Consider the following 20,921-nt stretch of genomic DNA (forward strand, 5'->3'; position numbering starts at 1 on the left):
CAAGTTTTTTATGGTTGGTCAAAAACAAAGAATTTGATGAAATGAAACCATATTTCCAGGGAATGTACGAGATAACCAGCCAAGAAGGTATTTTATTGTGGGGAGCTCATGTAACTATTCCTCTGAAAGGACCAAAACCATCATTTATCTGAACTTCACAGTGCACATCCCGGAATTTCTAAACTGAAGGCAACAGCAATATGTGGTGGCCGGGAATGGGTGGAGAAATAGAAAACCTAGTAAGAAGTTGTGTGCAGTGTCAACAAGTACAAAAATTACCTGCAACAGTCCCATTACGCCCCTGGGAATGGTTAGGAAGCTCATGGGTATTTGTACACATCGATTATGTGGGACCTTTTATGGGAACAATGTTTCTTCTTATCATAGACGTATTCTAAACGGATGGATATATAAGAATTAAGGTCACCCACCTCTTCAGCAACGATAGACAAGCTATGACAAAGCTTCGCTATAAATGGATTACCTGAAGTGCTAGTATCAGATAATGGAACAATATTCACAAGTGCTGAATTTAACTGATTTACAAGCCTCAATGGTATTTTATTGTGGTTCATGTGAAAACATCTCCGTACCATCCTTCTTCAAATGCACTTGCCGAAAGCGCAGTTCAGACGTTCAAATCTGGTATAAAGAAATTGTCCGGCGATTCGATAGCTACTAAATTAGCATGATTTCTATTCCACTACTGAACCACCCCTCATTCGACAACAGGCGTCACACCTACTGAACTGTTGATAAAGTGCCGTCTCCGATCGAGACTGAGCCTAATTATGCCAAATTTGGCTGAGGGGGCGGGGGGGGGTGGGAAGGTAGAAAGAAGGCAGGAAAATCAAAAAATGAGACATGATGGTCAAAGTCGGGACAGAATATTTAACGTAGGAGAGAAGGTATTTATGAAAAATTTTAGAGAAGGACCAGCATGGTTGTTTGGTGAAATAAGTGCTGTAACGGACCTCTTTCCTACCATGTGAAAGCTGAAGATCGAATAATAATAAGACATGTGGATCACATACAAAGTGGAGAAGCCAAATATCCAGAAGTGATTACACCAGTGCTCGAGACTGAATTCCTGTTGAAATAACTCAACCAAGTACAAATGTCTTAGAAGGGCTGACTGTACCTGAAAGGGTCGAAGAAACAAATTTACCGGTACCTGCTATAGAACCTAATGCTTAGACGACTTCAGTAAGGGAGACTCCAAAGCAAACTTCAGGAGCTGTAGAGCTGAGATCTTCTACATGCATAAGGAAACCCCCAGAGAGACTGACTTTGTAAATAATTGAACTGTGTACATAACTTGATGTATTGAAAAATTGAAAATTTTTCAGTAAAGGGGGAGGGATGTAGTAACCTGAGATGTAATATACCTTTAAGACGAGTATTGTAATGTAACATCACATGATCTTATTGTCCAATAGCAGAATAGCACGGGCTACCTCTATGTGAGAGAATCTTGAGTTAGTCACTGATGAGTGAAGACAGGGTTTTGTGTTGTGAGCACACAAGTATAATTGTAGAGTTTAGTTTGTAAATAAACATGTGTTTATTCTAACAACGACCTCCTGATGTTCTCTGTCTCTGTACAGGCTCGGTCACACCGAACAAAGTGTGCAATCCGGATCCCTTAGCCCCAACAAACCAAGGGCACTGGATCCAACAGAGTCATACCTAGCACTAGGAAGATGGTTAGGGTTGTCGGAGGTCAATCATCTCAGCTCCAGAACATCACTGCAAGAGTTCCTCAGGGTAGTGTCCTCAGCCCAACCATCTTCAGCTGCTTCATCAATGACCGTCCTTCCATCATAAGGTCAGAAGTGGGATGTTCGCTGATGATTGCACAATGTTCAGCACCATTCGCGACTCCTCAGATACTGAAGCAGTCCATGTTCAAATGCAGCAAGACCCGGACAATATCAAGGCTTGGGCTGACAAGTGGCAAGTCACATTCGTGCCACACGAGTGCCAGGCAATGACCACCTCCAACAAGAGAGAATCTAACCATCGCCACTTGACGTTCAATGGCATTACCATCACTGAATCCCCCTCTATTAACATCCTGGGGGTGACCATTGACCAGAAACTGAACTGAAGTAGCCATATAAATACTGTGGCTACAAGAGCAGGTCAGAAGCTAGGAATCCTGCAATGAGTAACTCACCTCCTGACTCCCCAAAGCCTGACCACCATCTACAAGGCACAAGTCAGGAGTGTGATGGAATACTTCTCAATTGCCTGGATGAGTGCAGCTCCCACAACATTCAAGAAGCTTGACACCATCCAGGACAAAACAGCCCGCTTGATTGGCACCAAATCCACAAACATTCATTCCCTCCGGCACCATTGCACAGTAGCAGCAGTGTATACCATCTACAGGATGCACTGCAGGAATTCACCAAACTCCTTAGACAGCACCTTCCAAACCCACAACCACTACCATCTATAAGGACAAGGGCAGCAGATAGATGGGGACACCACCACCTGGAAGTTCCCCTCCAAGTCACTCACCATCCTGGAAATATATCGCCACTCCTTCACTGTTGCTGGGTCAAAATCCTGGAACTCCCTTCCTAACAGCACTATGGTGTACCTACACCACATGGACAGCAGCGGTCAAGACGGCAGCTCACCACCACCTTCTCAAGGACAGCTAGGGATGGGCAATAAATGCTGGCCCAGCCAGCAAATGTGAATGTATTAAAAAGAAACCTTGCAACTTGAGCGCAGTTCCTGACTGGCTGTGTGTATTTTAATTCTCACTATGATACCAACTAAATGAAATTACTTTCACTACTTGTAATTCATGGTTCCGCTCTCTTGCTGGTAGGTGTATAGGATTAATTTATCCTAATATGGACAATATTTGTTACAATGAGACAGCGCCATGGTCACCAGCATATCCAACATTATAATGATCAGCTATTCCAAAAGTACTGGTGTGCAGGGGAACAACAAAATTTATGTCTCAGAGAGACATAATTCAAAATATATAAAGAACAGTGAAGACTAACAGGACAGCCACAGTCATCAGATAAAATATAACTAGATCGAATTAAAGCGAGTGTCATCACAACCCATCAACAAAGAACAGCTCCACCATGGAAACCAGGATTTAGACTGTTCAACAATAAAAAAGATTCAACCCACATCAATTTTTCTCTCGTAAGAATGAGGACCCACCATTCAATGGTTAGCTAGCGACAGTTCAAGTCTTTTCTGATTTTTTTTCACCACAGCCATGTTTTAATTTAATTTGTCTTAAATTTAATTTTAAGGAGATCTCAGCTAGGCCAGAGGCATGTTGATTAGAGTGACAGTATCCTTGGGCTTACGAAACTGGTGGGGAGGCATGGGCATGAGTGAGGATTTAAAAAAGGAGGCCACCAGAGTTCCTGAAAGTGACTGCTATCCAGTTTTTTCCCTTTATTGGCCCCAAGTTTTTTTCTGTCTTTTTTTGCCTGTCCATATTACCTGACTACAAAAGGACAGAGACATGTTGGTGGATTGGGCAGATGAAGTTCAATGCAGAGAAGTATAAAGTGATTCATTTTGGCAGGAAGAATATGGACAGTATAAAATAAAGGGAGAAATGCTAAAGGAGGTGCAGGAACAGAGGGACCTTGGTGTATATGTACATAAGTCATTGAAGATGGCAGGACATGTTGAGAGAACAGTTAACAAAGCATATAGTGTCTTATGCATTGAGTACAAGAGTAAGGGGGTCATGTTGAATTTGTATAAGACACTAGTTAGGCCTCATCTGGAGTGCTGCATCCAATTCTGGGCACCATACTTGAGGAGAGATGTGAAGGCATTGGAAAGAGTACAGAGGAGGTTCACAAGAATGATTCCAGGGATAAAAAACTGTAGCTATGAGGATAAATTGGAGAGGTTGGGGCTGTTTTTCTTGGAGAAAAGAAGCTTGAGGAGACTTAATAGACGTATTCAAGATCCTGAGGAGTATGCAGAGGGTAAATAGTGACAAATTGTTCCCACTCAAGACAGCATCAAGAACTAGAGGGCACAGATTCAAAATAATTGGCAAAAGCAGTAAAAGTGATGAGAGGAAAAAAAAATTTCACCCAGAGGGTGGTTGGAGTCTGGAATGAACTTCCTGAAAGTCTGGTGGAGGCAGGTTCGATCGAGGTATTCAAAAGGGAATTGGATTGCTATCTGAAAAGGAAGAATGTGCAAGGTTACGGGAATAAGGCAGGGGAGTGGGACTGGGTAGAACGCTCTTTCAGAGAGCCAGTGCAGACTCGATGGACCGAATGGCCTCCTTCTCACTGTAAAGATTCTGTGATTTTGTGGATATTAAACGTCTAGTCATGATGCTTCAGCTATCATGAGAATGGGGCAGGCTTGATGGACCAGCTGGACTTTTTCCTGCTTGTCGTTTTTGTATGTTGGTATGTGTCAGTTTTATTTGGTGTTGCAACTAAGCCCTAATACTGATGTGATATATACAAAGTTTTATACAGATTGTATAAATGTCAGCAATATATAATCACCATCCCTCAGCATTTTGTGTTGACATTAAACCTACAGCACTGCTATTAAGGAAGAAGGATCCTTTGCTACCAAATATAAACACCATCGATACAAGAAGAGGAAAAGAAACTTCAGAAATACAGGTTACATTTTAGAATTCCCGTCTATATGGTTCCCCTAAAAGTTCAATGATTTGATCCAGCAAATGCTGAGCCATACAGACCAACAAAGCCCAGGCTCATTGCTGGTCCCTGATGCATTCACTGATTTTTGGGGGACCCGGGAGCCAGAGACGATGATCTTTCACTTCTGGTAAACTGGATTTAAGTTCAGCTCAGACCAAAAGTTTCCTCAAGTCTAAATAAAATGTGATTAGTACTGTCTCTATCCAGTTTGAGTGGGCATGGACCTACAGTACAAAAATCTCACCAAATCAGATCTAATTGGCAACTTCAGTCAGGCACAGGACATAGGCCAAATTATGAGAAAAAACATACTTCAGTAATAAGGAGTGGTCTGAGAAAGGGTCCAATCAGCAGTCGAATGAGTTTAATCTGGATCCAGCTGTCTTCTACCTGATGAGGAAGGATCTAATGATGGCACTTGTTACGCACACAACCCCAATCTGCTTTAGAAAAAGGTGAATTATCAGCGCATTTACACAAACCCCACCTGCAATTATCCATCACAGTTATACAAACCCCACCTGCAATCAACCATCACTGTTATAGTTAAATGGTTTCAAACAGTGCTTACTCGACACTGATAAGGCAGCTCCCCTGTGTGGGTCCACGTGTGCCTCTTCAGCTCAGACAAGCGATAAAATGCCTGTAGACAAAACTTGCACTGGAACTTCTTAATGCCACTGTGAACCGAAAGGAGAAGAAAGAAATGATAGCAATAATTAAGTCATCCAACTTTCTTAGGCATAAGGAGTTCAATGATCTAAAATAACCCCAACAAAGCAACAGGAACACGTGTATGCCATTCAGTCATTTGGACTTGTTTGCTCATTCTATTGGATCATGGCTGCTCAGTTTCTCAACTCCACTTACCCACCTTAATCTATATTCCTTGAGGGCCTTCCCTAACAAATATATATTAATCTCTCAGTATTGAATGTTTCAACAGACCCAATAGCCTTTCTGTGAAAAATGCTTCCTGATTTCACTCCTAAATAGCCTGTTCCAATCTTAAAAGACTGTGTCGCCTTGTTCTTAATTCCCCCACCAAAAGAAATAATTTCTTCATATCTACCCTTTCAAATCTCTATAATTTTCTAGGTGTTGTTTAGATAAATCCTCAACCCCCTAAACTCAAAGGAATACATCCCAGGTTTATGCAAAGTGCCCTTGTAATTTAACAATTTAGCTATCAGCTCTGGCTCAGTGGTAGAAATCTCATTCCTGAGAAAGTAGGCTGTGGATTCAATTCCCATGCCCAATACTTGAATACAAAATCTAGGCTGATACTTCACTGTAAGCACTGAAAGAATACTGCACTGTCGGAAGTACCTTCTTTTGGCTGAGACCGAGGCCCTGTCTGCCCCTGTCCTGGTCAATATTTATCCCTCAACCAATATTGTTAAAACAGATTATCTGGCCATCTAACAGCACAGTTCGTGAGATCTTACTGCACACAAATTGGCTTCCATATTCCTACAACAGTGAATATACTTCAAAACTCCTTAACTTGTTGTAGAGAGCTTTGGGACATTCAGAAGTTGTGAAAGGTCCTCTATAAATGTAAGTTTTCTTTCAACTCTCTTGATTTTGCCAAGCCTAAAGCCGACTGCAAGTCACCCACTGCCCACCACCAAGGAACCCCACTTCTTTGATGCTTTACCTGCAGAAAATCTTGTGGCTCTTGTAGTGTTTCACAGCTTGACCACAGAATTCACACAGCTGCACCAGGGGTGGTTTGCCCTTTGATGCTTCCATATGCTTCACACGGATGTGCTGGGTTAGATCATCTGAAAGTTATTTTAAACTCCTGTTAATGAAGTGCAATGTGGCCATTTAGATTTCAGTGCATTCAGTGCAGTGTAAGCACACAAAAACACAGGAACTTCAAAATCAGTTGCCGCCATCTCTTGCACGTTCTGTGCACAGCACCAAACATCTCGCAGCCACCGAAGCTTGCTGGGGTATTGTTTCAAGGATGCTAACAGCCCTCCATTAGCTCACACAAGTGGCCACTTTGTGACTTCAGACAGCTAACACTGGCAAGCTATTCAACTGGGGAAAGGGACATCACCCTGTCTTCACAAACATTCATATAGGAGTTTTTTTCAAAATTAATTATTGTGGGTATGTGGGTGCCACTGGCAAGGCAGAATTTACTTCCCACCCCTAGTTAGTTTTGATACAACTCCGTGGCATGCTAGGTCATTTCAGAGGGCAGAGCTCTGGAGAAAAGTCATATGGACTCAAAACATTAACTCTGTTTCTCTCTCCACAGATGCTGCCAGACCGGCCGAGTATTTCCAGCATTTTCTGTTTTTATTTGCTTCATTTCTCCCCTCCCTGGCCCAGCAGCACTGAGCCTAATTGCCTGAGTCAACAGAGAACTGAATCCAAAATCACGGCCTTATCAATACTTCACTGGCTACAGCCTTGACCCACTGAGCCATTGGAGGGAAGCAAAAACGTGCAGCATTCATTTTAAAAACTGATAACGCCCCATCAAAAATAAATCTTTTATTTTATACATGTTTAACATTTTGAACTATTTTTTCTAATACATACTAATTTGATGAATGTTTATGCAAGACTCTGCAAGAATGAAGATCGCATTAAAATATGATTAATCATAAGCCACACAACTCAGAATATGAGCACAATGTAAGGAGCAATATGCAGTTCTTTATATCGTGTTTGAGAAGACTTTTTAGCAACACAACCCAATTCAAAAATTATTGCACTGTGGACTCAAAACTGTTTCAGTCACCCATTCTATAAAGTGGAATCACAGCAATCATCGGAAACTAGTTTCATAAAATGACAAGAGAAAGAAATTTCTGACACTGAAGTGACTCTTCAAACTCCAGGGAAGTATAAAGGTCTGGCTCTAGGATAAAACAAAGGCCAGAGATAGCAATCATCAGTTGGCACTGGATTATTTACAGTGTAGGTGTTCAAACGTTCTAAATATCCATTCTATATTCTAATTAGTTGTATTTCATGGATCTTCGAGGCCATAGATTCCCACTTAGCTGTCAGCTGTGGGTCAGTGGCCGCACTCCCACCTCCAATACAGAAAGCCCATCCCAGGGTCTTGAGCACATAATCAAGGTTAACTTTTCAGTGCAGTAATAAGGGAGGGCTGCACAGTCGGATTGCACTCCTAATCACTACGTGTGACTCAGTTCAATTTTATCGCCCTTTTAATAAAAATCTATCAATCCCAGATTCTAAATTAACAACTGACCAAGCATCAACTGCCACATATGGAGGATAATTCCAAGCTTCTACCACCCTTTGCATGTCGAAATGGTTTCTAACTTCACTTCTTGTAAGGTCTAGCTCTAATTTTTAGGCTGCGTCGCCCAGTCCTAAAGTTCCCAACCAGCAGAACTAGTTTCTCTCTAACCACCCCATCGCCCTTATTATCACCCTTAATAATTTGAAAATTTCAACCAAATCACACCTTAACCTTCTAAATTCCAGGGAATACACCACGAATTTGTGTAATCTTGTTTCATAATTTAACCTTTGGAGTCTTGGTATCAGTTTGGTAAATCTAAGCCGCACTCCCTCTAAGGTGTGGTGCCCAGAACTGATCACAGTACTCCAGATGTGGTCTAACCCAGGCTTTTGTGTACCTGTAACATAACTTCTACCCCTCAACCCTTTGTGCCCAAGTCCTATAACGGCCGACATTCTATTCGCCTTTCTTATTTTTTTCTGTACCTGTCCATGACATTTTAATGATCTGTGTACATGGATGTCCAAGTCTCTTTGAACCTCCACTGTTTCCAGGTTTTCACCATTAAGAAAATACCCTCTTCTATCCTTTCTAGGTCCAAAGTGGGTGACTTCACATTTTGTCTATGTTGAAATCAATTTGCCACAGTTTTGCTATCAATATTGCTTTGTAAATCTGTTGGATTTGAAGTGCAAGCATACTGGACTGTATTCCAAAGTCCCCTTACGCATGCCAGTGTTAAGGCCTTTAAGTCTTGAATTGTACAGAAGAATTTAAAGAAGGTTTTATAGCACAGTTACAGCCAAAATCATCTGCTTAAAGGGGAGGGTGTGAAATTCAACTTCAGCAGTGTCATAAAACAATTGGTAGATTAGGTAGATCAGATGTTAGCCACTACAAGGCCTTTATGCAGAAGTAGGGATGCGGCCAAATGAATTTTGTCAACTATGACTGTGGAGAGGCATCCCAAACTATGAAACAATATTGAAAATGTGCTCCAGTACCAGAGCCATGTAGCCCTGAAGAGCTGAAGGTCTTCAACTCTCAAGCCAGAGCCTGTGTGGAACAGTGGCGAGGGAAGGTGTAGTGACATGAAAAGGAGGCAGTTACTTTACACCCTGTCCAATCTTCTTTAGAACTGAAGTCAATAGAAAATAAATGCAGGCCGGTGAATGATGGGCAATCCATCTATAAGACTGAATTTCACCTCTCAAGGTATTTAAGTGGATTTTTACCACAGCGATGGGCTGAGTTGTGAAATATAATTGTAGTTCCACCAGATGATGATTAAAGAACACATTCACCTGAAAATAATCGAGCTGCCGGCCACTCGTACTTACTTTTCACCTTGTATGCCTTGTCACACAGACTGCATTGATGGGGCCTGGCATCTCCATGGTACGCCACATGGTCACGCAGTTTCTCCATGGATTTGAGTTGTTTCCCACACTGGTCGCACTGATATAACTTCTTGCTGTGGTGAGATTTCTGGTGCTGGCTTAGCTGGCAACTAGAGAAACAGTCACATCCAATTAGCCACTTTTGTTAACCTTTAGTACATCTCCTGACAAAAAAAATACACAGTTGCTCAGGGTGCTTAAAGCAGCCAGGAAACTTCAGCTAGGCCCGTGCAAAATCAACTGCTCTCGAACGAATCAGAGACAGACAACTAAGGTCTGCATAGAAGAAGAGAGCAGGAAAGAGAGAATGGTAGAAGGTTTGGTCTCAAAATCGCCACAAAGGTACAACAGCTGACTGCAACCAAGTTTTCTCTACTCAGTATGGGGAGATGGTGCCGTAGTGGCAATGTCACTGGACTGGCAACCAAGAGGTCCAGGGTAATGCTCTGGGGATACAGGTTCAAATTCCACCATGGCATAGAATTTAAATTCAATTAATTTTTAAAAGTCTGGAATTGAAAGCTAGTTTCAGTAATGGTAACCGTAAAACTATCAATTGTCATAAAAAACCCATCTGGCTCACTAATGTCCTTTAGGGAAGGAAATCTGCCATCCTTCTCTGGTCTGGACGACATGTGGCTCCAGGCCCACAGTAACATGATTGACTCAACTGTTCTCAAAAAGGGCAATTCGGAATGGGCAACAAATGTTGGCTTCGTCAGCGACGCCCACATCCCATGAATGAAAAGAGTACTAGAAAGCACATCTATGCTGGCAAACTCTGTGACGCCGACGACCCCCCCCCACCCCCCACCCCCCCACCCCCCACCCCCCCCCACCCCCCCCCCCCCACCCCCCACCCCCACCCCACCCCCCCCACCCCCCACCCCCCCCCCCCCCACCCCCCACCCCCCCCCCCCCCCACCCCCCACCCCCCCACCCCACCCCCCCACCCCCCCCCCCCCCCCACCCCCCACCCCCCCCCCCCCCACCCCCCCCACCCCACCCCCCCCCCCCCCCCCCCCCCCCACCCCCCCCCCCACCCCCCCCACCCCCCCCCCCACCACCCCCCCCCCCACCACCCCCCCCCCCCCCCCCACCCCCCCCCCACCACCCCCCCCCCCCCCCCACCCCCCCCCCACCACCCCCCCCCCCCCCCCCACCACCCCCCCCCACCCCCCCCCCCCCCCCCACCACCCCCCCCCCCCCCCCCCCCACCACCACCCCCCCCCCCCCCCCCCACCCCCCACCCCACCCCCCCCCCCCCCCCCACCCCCCCCCACCCCCAACATTAGGGTTAGTGGTTCTTGGACAAGTCACGTGGCAGGTTACTAGAAGGTTGCAAGAAAATTTACATCCTTCTATGATTTAAGGGCCTTTAAAAAGTCTCCAATTTACTTTCTTTTTCATGTTTTTTCCTCTCCTGAAAAAGAGAATATTATATACACCAATTATTTTTCCACTCTTCCACATATTTATCTTGTATCAGTTAAATAAATAAAAAGTCCACTAATATTGCAACTAACCAATTCACATTTGTTATTGAAGTTTTATCTGTTTACAGTTCTAAAATCACTTTTTACCCAAGGACTTCCATTTAAACAGCAACTTTAACATAGAATTATGCAGGTCAGTAATGATGGGTATAATGGGTGGATAGGACTTGGTGCAGGATAGAATATGGGCAGCAGAATTTTGGGTGAATAGAAGTTTACATAGGGTGGAGAATCAGTGGCTGGTCCGGAGAATAGTGGAATACAATCATAAGAACAATTACAGCACAGGAGGAGCTCATACATCCAACGTATCCATGCCAGCTCTCTGGAAGAACTCAGCTAGTCCCACTTCCCCACCCTTTCCCTGTAGCTCTGCAATTTTTTCTCTTCAGATGGTCATCCAATAGTCAAGACAGAAGGTGGCAGAGATAATGGATGAGGGCTTCAATGGCAGGGGCCAAGAAGGGTGATACCACAGAGGTGGAAGTAAACAATCTCTTTGATGCAGGGGGTATGGGGTTGGAATCTCAGCTAGAGGTAGAGCAGGACAGGGATTGCAAACCATCTAATACAGCCCAATATAGTGGCCGGGGCTAAAGATATCTTTCCAGTATTTGGTGGAGGTAACTGTGGCTTTTATTCTGTCATGGGGTGTGGGTGCTGCTGGTTAGGACAGCATTTATTGCTCATCCTTAATTTCCCTTGAGAAGTAGCGATGAGCTGCCTTCTTGAATCACTGCAATCCATGTGCTGTAGGAACACCCAAAGTGCTGTTAGGAAGGGAGTTCCAGGATTTTGACCCAACGACAGTGAAGGAATGGCAATACAGTTCCAAGTTACGATGGTGCGTGGCTTGGAGGGTAACTTGCAGGTGGTGGTGTTCCCATGTATCGCTTGCTCTTGCCATTCTAGCTGGTAGAGATTGCAGGTTTGGAAGGTGTTGTCAAAGCAGCCTTGGTGAGTTGCTGCAGCGCATCTTGTAGATGGTACACACTGCTGCCACTGTAGGTCAGTGATGGAGTGAGTGGATGGGGTGCCAATCAAGCGTGCTGCTTTGTCCTGGATGCCGTCAAGCTTTTTGAATGCTGCTGGAGCTGCACTCAACCAGACAAGTGGAGAGTATTCCATTAAACTCCTGATTTGTGCTTGTAAATGGTGGACAGGCTTTGAGGAGTCAGGTGGTGAGTTACCTGCCACAGAATTCCCAGCCTCTGAACTGCTCTTGTAGCCACAGTATTTATATGGCTAGTCTAGTTCAGTTTCTGGCCAATGGTAACCCCCATGATGTTGACATTAGGGGATTCAGTGATGTCAGGGGAAATAGTTAAATTTTCTCTTGTTAGAGATAAGTTGTTGCCTGGCACCTGTGCTGTGTGAATGTTACCTGCCACTTATCAGCCCAAGCCTGAATGTTGTCCAGGTCTTGCTGCATATGGAAGCGGACTGCTTCAGTATCTGAGGAGTTGCAAACGGTGCTAAACATTGTAGCAAAAATTCCCACTTCTAACCTTATAATGGAGGGAAGGCCATTGATGAAGTAGCTGAGGAACCCTGAGGAACTCCTGCAGCGATGTCTTGGGACTGAGATGATTGACCAACAACCACAACCATCTTCCTTTTGTGCTAGGTATGACTCCAACCAGCGGAGAGTTTTCCCCTTCAGTCCCACTGACTCCAGTTTTGCTAGGGCTCCTTGATGCCACACTCAGTCAAATGTGGCCTTGACGTCAAGGGCAGTCACTCTCACCTTGGGATTTCAACTCTTCTGTCCATGCTTGAACAAAGGCTTTAATGAGGTTAGGAGCTGAGTGGCCCTGACAGAACCCAAACTGAGCATCAGTGAGTAGGTTCTTGCTGAGTAAGTGCCACTTGATAGCAATGTCAATGACCCTTTCCATCACTTTACTGATGATCAAGGGTAGAGTGATGGGGTGATGATTGGCCGGGTTGGATTTGTGCCTTTTTTCATGGACAAGACATACCTGGGCAATTTTCTACATTGCCAGGTAGAAGCTAGTGTTGCAGCTGTACTGGAACAGCTTAGCTCAGAGCCTTACTAGTTCTGGAGCACAAGTCTTCAGTACTATTGCCAGGATATTGTCAGGGACCATAGCTTTTGCAGTATGCAGTTCCTTCAGCCATCTCTTGATATCATGTGGAGTGAATTGAATTGGCTGAAAACTGGCACCTTCGATGCTGGGAACCTCCGGAGAAGGCCAAGGTGGATCATCCACTCAGCACTTCTGGCTGAAGATGGTTGCAAATGCTTCAGCCATGTCTTTTACACTGATGTGCTGGGCTCTCCCATATTTGAGGATGGGGATATATGTGGAGCCTCCTCCTCCTGTTAGTTGTCAAAATGTCCACCACCATTCATGCCTGGATGTGACAGGACTGCAGAGCTTAGATCTGATCTGTTGGTTGTGGGATCGCTTAGCTCTGTCCATCACTTGCTGCTTCCACTGTTTGGCACGCAAGTAGTCCTGTGTTATAGCTTCACCAGATTGACACCTCATTCTTAGGTATGCCTGGTGCTGCTCCTGGCATGCCCTCCTGCACTCTTCATTGAACCAGGGTTGATCCCCAGGCTTAATGGTAATGGTAGAGTGAGGGATATGCCAGGTCATGTGGTTACAGATTGTGGTTGAGTACAATTCTGTTGCTGCTGATGGCCCACAATGCCTCATGGATGCCCAGTCTTGAGTTGCTAGATATGTTCGAAATCTATCCCATTTAGCACAGTGGTAGTGCCACACAACACGATGGAGGGTATCCTCAATGTGAAGACAGGACTTCATCTCTACAAGGACTGCACGTTGGTCACACCTACCGCTACTGCAGATTGGTGAGTTCGCGGTTTTTCTATCTTGTCAGTTACCTCACCACTTGCTGCAGACCCAGTCTAGCAGCTATGTCATTTAGGACTCGGCCAGTCGTGATGCTACTGAGCCACTCTTGGTGATGAACACTGAAATTTCCCATCAAAAATAAGGAAGACCTTTGGTGCTTCCTCTAAATGGTGTTCAACAGAGTACTTATTCATCAGCTGAGGCGGGTGTTAAGTGGTAATCAGCAAGAGATTCCTTGCCCATGTTTGACTAGATGCCATGAGATTTCATGGGGTCTGGAGTCAATATTGAGGACTCCCAGGGTGACTTCCTCCCGACTGTATACCATTGTGTTGCCACCTCTGGTGTGTCTGTCCTGTCGGTGGGACAGGGCATACCCAGGGATGGTGATGGTGATGTCTGGGACATTGTAAGGTATGATTCCGTGAGTATGACTGTGTCCCGATTTTGGCACAAGCCCCCAGACGTAAGTAAGGTCAACACTGCAAAGTCATCAGGACTGGGTTTGTTGTTGTCATTTCCTAAGTCGATGCCGGGTGGTCCATCTGGTTTTGTTCCTTTTTGTAGACTTCGTAGTGGTTTTATATGTGAGTGGCTTGCTAGGCCATTTCAGAGGGCTGGTAAGAGACAACCACACTGCTGTGGATCTGGAGGTCACATGGAGGCCAGACCAGGTAAGGATGGCAGATTTCCTTCCCTCAAGGGGGTTAGTGAACCAGATGGGTTTTTACGACAATCGATTCAGTGTCACTATCACTGACTAGCTTTTAATTCCAGATTTTTATTAACTGAATTTAAATTCCACCAGTTGTCATTGATTTGAAGCCATGTCCCCAGAGTATTAGCCTGGACCCTCTGGATTACTAGTCCAATGACAATGCCACTACGCCACCACCTCCCTACTGTAGCTTCTGCAAGAATTAGTTCAGACAAGCAGGCTTGAAAACACAGAGGCAATGGAGGGGTTGAGAGAGGTGGTAGTGAGATAAAGAGTTTGGTGTTGACCGCAGTATATGTGGAATCACATCATCTTCAAATGTTGCCAAGGAGTAGCGTATAGATGAGGAAGACGAGTACTCCCAAGGTGACAATTCAGGTATAGGTGAGAAGCCATTGCTGGAAAACCCCTGTAGAACCAAATGAAAACAATCCTATCAAACGGGACAATAATGGGAAGATAAAAGCAAAATACTGTGGATGCTGGAAATCTGAAATAAAAACAGAAAATGCTGGAAAAACTCAGCAAGTCTAACAGCATCTGTGGAGAGAAAAACAGTGCTCTGAAGAAGAGTCATATGGACTCAAAACATTAACTCTGTTTTTCTCTCCAATAATGGGAAGATATTGGACAAGGATGGTGTTACCAATTGTGTGAAAATTCAATTGCAGAGAAGTTGATGAGGAGGTATAATACAACATGTTTACAGAGGATCTCGTTCATAACTTTGGTTAGGGCCATTTTAGTGCTGTAGGATAGATGTTAGCCTGTCTGGAGGGATTGAAACAGGTAGTTGTGGGACAGGCACATTGTTGTGCCTGTGTGTGTGCATGTGCGTGTGTAAGTCTGCACATTCTCCTGTGCCAATGTTCCCTACCTCTTTTCTATAAAAAAACACAAGGTTCAAAGGACAGACTCAAGATGCAGACCAGAATTAAAAAGGGAATTTGGGGTACACTAAAATAACTATAGACAGCTATCACGGTAATGTAGTAATTATGTTATTGGAGTCTCTTCAAACTCCATCATGGCGGTTTGAGAAGCTGAAATTGGTATTTTTTTAAATCTGAAAATAAAAAAACTGGTATCTGTAGAAGAGGATGTTGGATTGTTATAAAAACCCATCTCTTTCACTAATTTAGAGAAGGGAACCTGACATCCTTACCCAGTCTAGCCTCCATGTGACTCCACCCCACATCAACATATATGGTTGACTTTTAATGGTACTTTAAAATCACTCATTTGTAACAAACTGCCTTAAGAAGGCGGTCCACCACCATCCTGGCAAAAAATTCCAGTGATGCCTACATTCTAGCATGAATTTTTTTTTTTAAATGCTCACTGGCTGCACAACACAATACATCTTATCAATATTGGGAGCAACAGGTAGAGTGCTGTGATAACCCAGGATTCTGTACAAGCTGTAACTCACCTGTAACTGAACAATTTCTCACAAACATCACACCTGAAGGACTCCTCACCAGTGGAAACCTGATGGGAAAGGTAGCGTGTATATGGCAGCAGCTTCTTACAACCTTCACATCTCGCTCGTTTTCTTTCCAGAATGTCATCTCCATCTCCTGAAAGGCCTTCTGTTATTAATGCAGAATCCTTCCCCGGTTTCCTCCTCGATCTTTTTGGCCTGCTACAATGTGTCGCTAGAGAGCATTCCACATTCAAAGATGGCAAAACATTGTTGCTATTTCTGGCATTATCATGCATATCACACCTTGAGTCTCTCTCCTCCAAAGGGATATTCGCTATTTCAGGCACAGCCTTTCTCGGAGACCCACTTATTCTAACTTTAGTCCATTGACATGGAGCCTTACAATTCTCGGATTTGGCCACAGTCTCTTGCTTCTCCTTCCTCCCATTCACATGAATTAGTCTGGTCTTTGGATGCTGAGATTTTCTGCTAGAAGCAATTGCCCTAGCTAACCTGGCAGTCTGCAATCGAGTTTTAATTTTGGCCAGGCATGCACTGTGCACCTTTCTGCTAACAACTAATTCATTGTTCATATCAGCCTTACACTGTGGATTCAACATCTGTACAGAATTATCCTCCTTCATTCTCTTAAGCAACTCCAGGTCTTCTAAATCTAATCCCACCTCTTGTTTTTTCACAAGAACATTCTTTACTTTACAGACCTCTTTGCCTGATCCTTGGCCATTCCCATTTATTCCACTGTTCTCCATGTGATGTTTTACTGGTACACAAACATTCAGACTCTGAGCAGCTGAAAGGAAGTCGCGCATGTGACAACCTGGGACCTGAGAAGTATAAAAAAACTCTAACAAATGGCTAAAGCCCTCCAAGCTGACTGTATCCAGGACAACTGTGCACTCCTGGTTATTCTTGCTCAGGGTTGTGTAGAAGTAGCTGCTGCATGCAGACAAGATGTTCTTGTGAGCATGAAAAGTCTTTCCCTCTACGACAACTGCAATATCACAAAACAAACCCATGGTTCGCTGTTCGTGAAGTTTCTGAAGAATTGCTTGACAGTGATTGTAACATTCCTTAATACAGGAAGGATTATCCATTTTCTCCAAAGATTCAACAGATATGTACTTGCGTCAAGACTTAAAAGGAGATGCCAAAGTTAGACCAAAGGTTATCCTCAAATCAAGCACCGTGCACACTTAAAAAGTCTGAAGTTTGTAGTAATCCATGGTCCAATATGTTCCTCAGAGAAAACTGCTTGTCCTCAACCTGTGTGCTGAAAACAAACCATTGAAAGTGGTCACTGAAATTATAAGCAGGAGTTATTACTCTAAATTCAACTGGAGAGACATGACCTCCTTACAGTTTTATGTTTGCACCTACTTACAACAACTACTTGCATTTATATAGCATTTTTAACATTGTAAAACAGCACAAGTTGCTCCATAGGAGTATTAGCAAAAAAATTTGACATTGAGCCACATAAGGAGATAAGGCAGATAAGGCAAAAGCTTGGTCAAAAATATAGCTTTTAAGAGAAAAGAAGTAGCGAGGTGGCGAGGTTTAACAAGGGAATTGCTGACTTTCAGGCCATGGAAGCTGAAGGGGTGGCCAGCAATAGCAGAGCAATTTAAAGAGTTGGGCGGTGCTACAGAGGTGGAAATAGAGAGTCTTAGTGATGGTGCAGATATGTAGTTGGAAGTTCGTCTTGGGATTAAATATGACACCAAAGTTGCCAGCAATCCTGTTCGGTCTCAAGAATGTAGCCAAGGAATCAGAGGAATCAAAGGCAAAGAAACGGAGTTTGTGGCAGGACAGAAAATAATGACAAAAAATAAAAAATACCTGGAAAAACTCAGCAGGTCTGGCAGCATCAGCGGAGAAGAGTACAGTTGACGTTTCGAGTCCTCATGACCCTTCAACAGAACTAAGTAAAAATAGGAGAGGGGTGAAATATAAGCTGGTTTAAGGTTGTGGGGGGGGGGGGGGGGGGGGGGGTTGGTTGTAGGGACAAGCAAGCAGTGATAGAGGAGATAACCAAAAGATGTCACAGACAAAAGAACAAAGAGGTGTTAAAGGTGGTGATATTATCTAAAAGAATGTGCTAATTAAGAATGGATAGCTGGACAAGCAAGGTAGCTCCAGTGGGGGTGGGGTGAAATAAGACTAAAAGGGCATAAACGGTATAGATTAAAAAAATAATGGAAATAGGTGGGAAAAGAAAAATCTATATAAATTATTGGAAAAAACAAAAGGAGGGGGAAGAAACGGAAAGGGGGTGGAGATGGAGGAGGGAGTTCAAGATCTAAAGTTGTTGAACTCAATATTCAATCCGGAAGGCCAAGGACAGATCCTAGGGGTGAGAGGTTATGAGAGGTTATGTATGAGTTGGAAGATAAGCCATTGCAGGTGATTCTCCCACGGGCGTGCAACCCAGGCCCATGAGATAATCCCTACAGTAAAATCCAGTTTCATTTTTCATTTTCAAATTGAAAAGGCACTGTATCATGCAAGTTTCAGACTTCAAAAATTCCTCTGCAGTTGAGCAAAATATTTTAATAACGTACAGTCAGTCACTCTTATCTATAATTAATACAAGAGTACACGCATCCTAACCCCTCACGCTCATGTAAAATACTTCAGGTTCACTCACGGGAATGAAATTCCCTCATTTCAACGTGACTTATTTTGGCATACTTCACTCCTTTAAGTGGGTTTTCGTAGTGTCTCAATCTATTTTGTTCTGATCTGCAGCTAATTCCTCATTCTCCTCGATGTTGACAGTCACCCTGTGAGGAAGGACAGAAGCTAACGGATCTTTTGAGCTGCAGTTACACCGCCAGCTCTCGGCTGAATTCGGACGTGCGTCTGCTGGCAAGTGGCAGCAAGACTGCAGGGAAGCTGCGCGGTACTCCGGGTTATCCCAGAGCACAGCGACCTTGGGCTGAGCGCTGTGAGCAGTAATTCCCCCGGTCACTCTCTGCAGGCAGCGGTACTGTTGCTGGGCACAGAAAACCCACTACGCCTCTGGGGTCAGCCTGACTGCGGCCTTCGCCACATTCACACACACAAGAGGCAGGGCCCTAAAGAAGCCACCCTCACCCCGCGACCAGGCCGGGCCTCCTTCGCCACCCTCACCCCGGGCCGCTCTCCTTCGCCACGCTCATCCCGGACTCACATCTTGAGCAGCTGCGACCCACTCTCCGGTAACCGCCCGCTGCAGCCGCGGTCTCACCGGCCGCCAACTCTGACCTCTAACCCCGGCTTCGCGGAGCCAGGTGACCCCGGGCGAGGACGGGGGTTGGTGGTTGCTAGGTGACTGGTTCCTCAGAGACCGTTGCACAGACCTTACTGACCACATCAGGTTCCTCACTGGGGCTGGGGAGATGGTTCTTGTGGCCTCATTCAGCCCAGGCATCTTATTAATGGGATCAGGTAGGGACTTTGGGAATTTCTGGGTGAAAAAATAAAAACAGGATCCATCTAGATTACAAAAGCAAAAAACTGCGGATGCTGGAAATCCAAAATAAAAGTATCTGGAAAAACTCAGCGGGTCTGGCAGCATCTGCGGAGGGGAACATAGTTAACGTTTCGAGTCCGTATGACTCTTCAACAGAAAGTTCTGTTGAAGAGTCATACGGACTCGAAACGTTAACTGTGTTCCCCTCCGCAGATGCTGCCAGACCTGCTGAGTTTTTCCAGGTATTTTTATTTTTCATCTAGATTACCTTCTGCCCAATGTAAGTAGCATTACGGAAACATGGCTCCATGGTGACCAAGACTGGGAACTGAGTATTCAAGGATATTCAATGTTTAGGAAGGACAGACAAGAAGGGAAAGGAGGTGGAGTTGTACTGACATTAAGGGATGGGATCAGTAAGGAAGGATCTCAGATTGGAAAAACAATGTGTGGAATCTGTTTGGGTGAAGCTAAGAAACAGCAAAGGGGAGACATCAGTTGGAGTTGTTTGTTGGCCACAAACAGTAGTGGTAATGTGGGACATAGTATTAATCAGGAGATGAGAGAAGCATGTAGTATTGACAATACAGTAATCATGAGTGACTTCAATCTGCATATAGACTGGGTAAACCAATTGAGCACTAATGCTGTGGAAGATGAGTTTCTGGAGTGTGTTAGGCATTGCTTTCCAGAGCACTATGTTGAGGAGCCATCTAAAGGACATTCTATTTTAGATCTAGTATTATGTAATGAAAAGGTCTAATTAATAATCTTGTTGTAAAAGAACCTTCAAGGATGAGTGACCACAATATGATATAATTTTACATTATGTTTGAAAGTGAGGTAGTTCACTCTGAAGCAAGGGTGTTAAAGTTGAATAAAGGAAATTATGAAGGCATGAGGGACAAATTGGCTGAGGTGGATTGCGAAAATACATTAAAAGGTATGACTGTACATAGGCAATGGATAGTCTTCAAAGAACTATAGGTTCTATATAAGCACCTATAGGTTCCTTCAAGGTGCAAAAACCCCAAAAAAGTCAGTCAACCGTGGCTGACAAAGGAAGTTAAGGACTGTATAAGATTAAAAGAAAAGGCTTTTAAGTTGCCAGAAGTAGTAGTAAACCTGAGGATTGGAAGGTTTTTTGAATACAGCAAAGGAAGATCAAAAAACATGTAAAGAAAGGGAGAATAGACTATGAATGCAATCTAGCAAAAAACATAAAAACGGACTGTAAAAGCTTCTATAGTTATGTGAAAAGGAAGAGTTTGGCTAAGACAATGTGGGTCCATTACAGGCAGAGTCAGGAGAATTCATAAAGGGAACAGAGAAATGGCAGAGAAGCTAAATGTTTATTGGGCGTCTGTTTTCACTGAGGAAGATACAGGAAATCTCCCAGATTTAGAAGCCCAAGGGACTAGGGGGAATGAGGAGTTGAAGGAAATTAGTATAAGTAAGAAGGCTGTATTGGAGAAATTAATGGGACTGAAAGTTGATAAGTCCCCAGGACCTGATATTCTGCATCTCAGAGTGTTGAAAGAGGTTGCTATAGAGATACTGCATGCATTGGTGATCATTTTCCAAAATTCTATAGATTCTGGAATGGTTCCTGAAGATTGGGA

At 44.2% G+C, this 20,921-nt stretch overlaps 1 protein-coding gene across 7 annotated transcripts in view; it reads right to left on the minus strand.

Moving 5' to 3' along the window:
* The window catches only part of LOC144697899 (uncharacterized), a 51,268-nt gene that overhangs the window by 8,061 nt on the left and 22,286 nt on the right, over positions 1–20,921 (minus strand). Inside the window, exons 1-6 of one of the 7 annotated variants that reach the window (XR_013580437.1) lie at positions 19,018–19,137; positions 15,831–17,115; positions 9,276–9,445; positions 6,355–6,481; positions 5,266–5,374; positions 5,007–5,134 (exon numbers count right to left, since the gene is read on the minus strand). Coding sequence is in view for 5 of the 7 variants with exons in the window: in XM_078569864.1 (XP_078425990.1) it covers positions 5,266–5,374; positions 6,355–6,481; positions 9,276–9,445; positions 15,831–16,939 (1,515 nt within the window). In the remaining 2 variants the exon portion in view is untranslated. Of the gene's footprint in view, positions 1–279; positions 395–5,006; positions 5,135–5,265; positions 5,375–6,354; positions 6,482–9,275; positions 9,446–15,830; positions 17,116–18,492; positions 18,512–18,536; positions 18,764–19,017; positions 19,138–20,921 lie in introns of those variants that run through there. The other 6 variants (XR_013580439.1, XM_078569864.1, XM_078569890.1 and 3 more) reach the window with 6 other exon arrangements.

The sequence above is a fragment of the Cetorhinus maximus genome, chromosome 2 (assembly GCF_964194155.1).
Source record: "Cetorhinus maximus chromosome 2, sCetMax3.hap1.1, whole genome shotgun sequence".
NCBI lineage: Eukaryota > Metazoa > Chordata > Chondrichthyes > Lamniformes > Cetorhinidae > Cetorhinus > Cetorhinus maximus.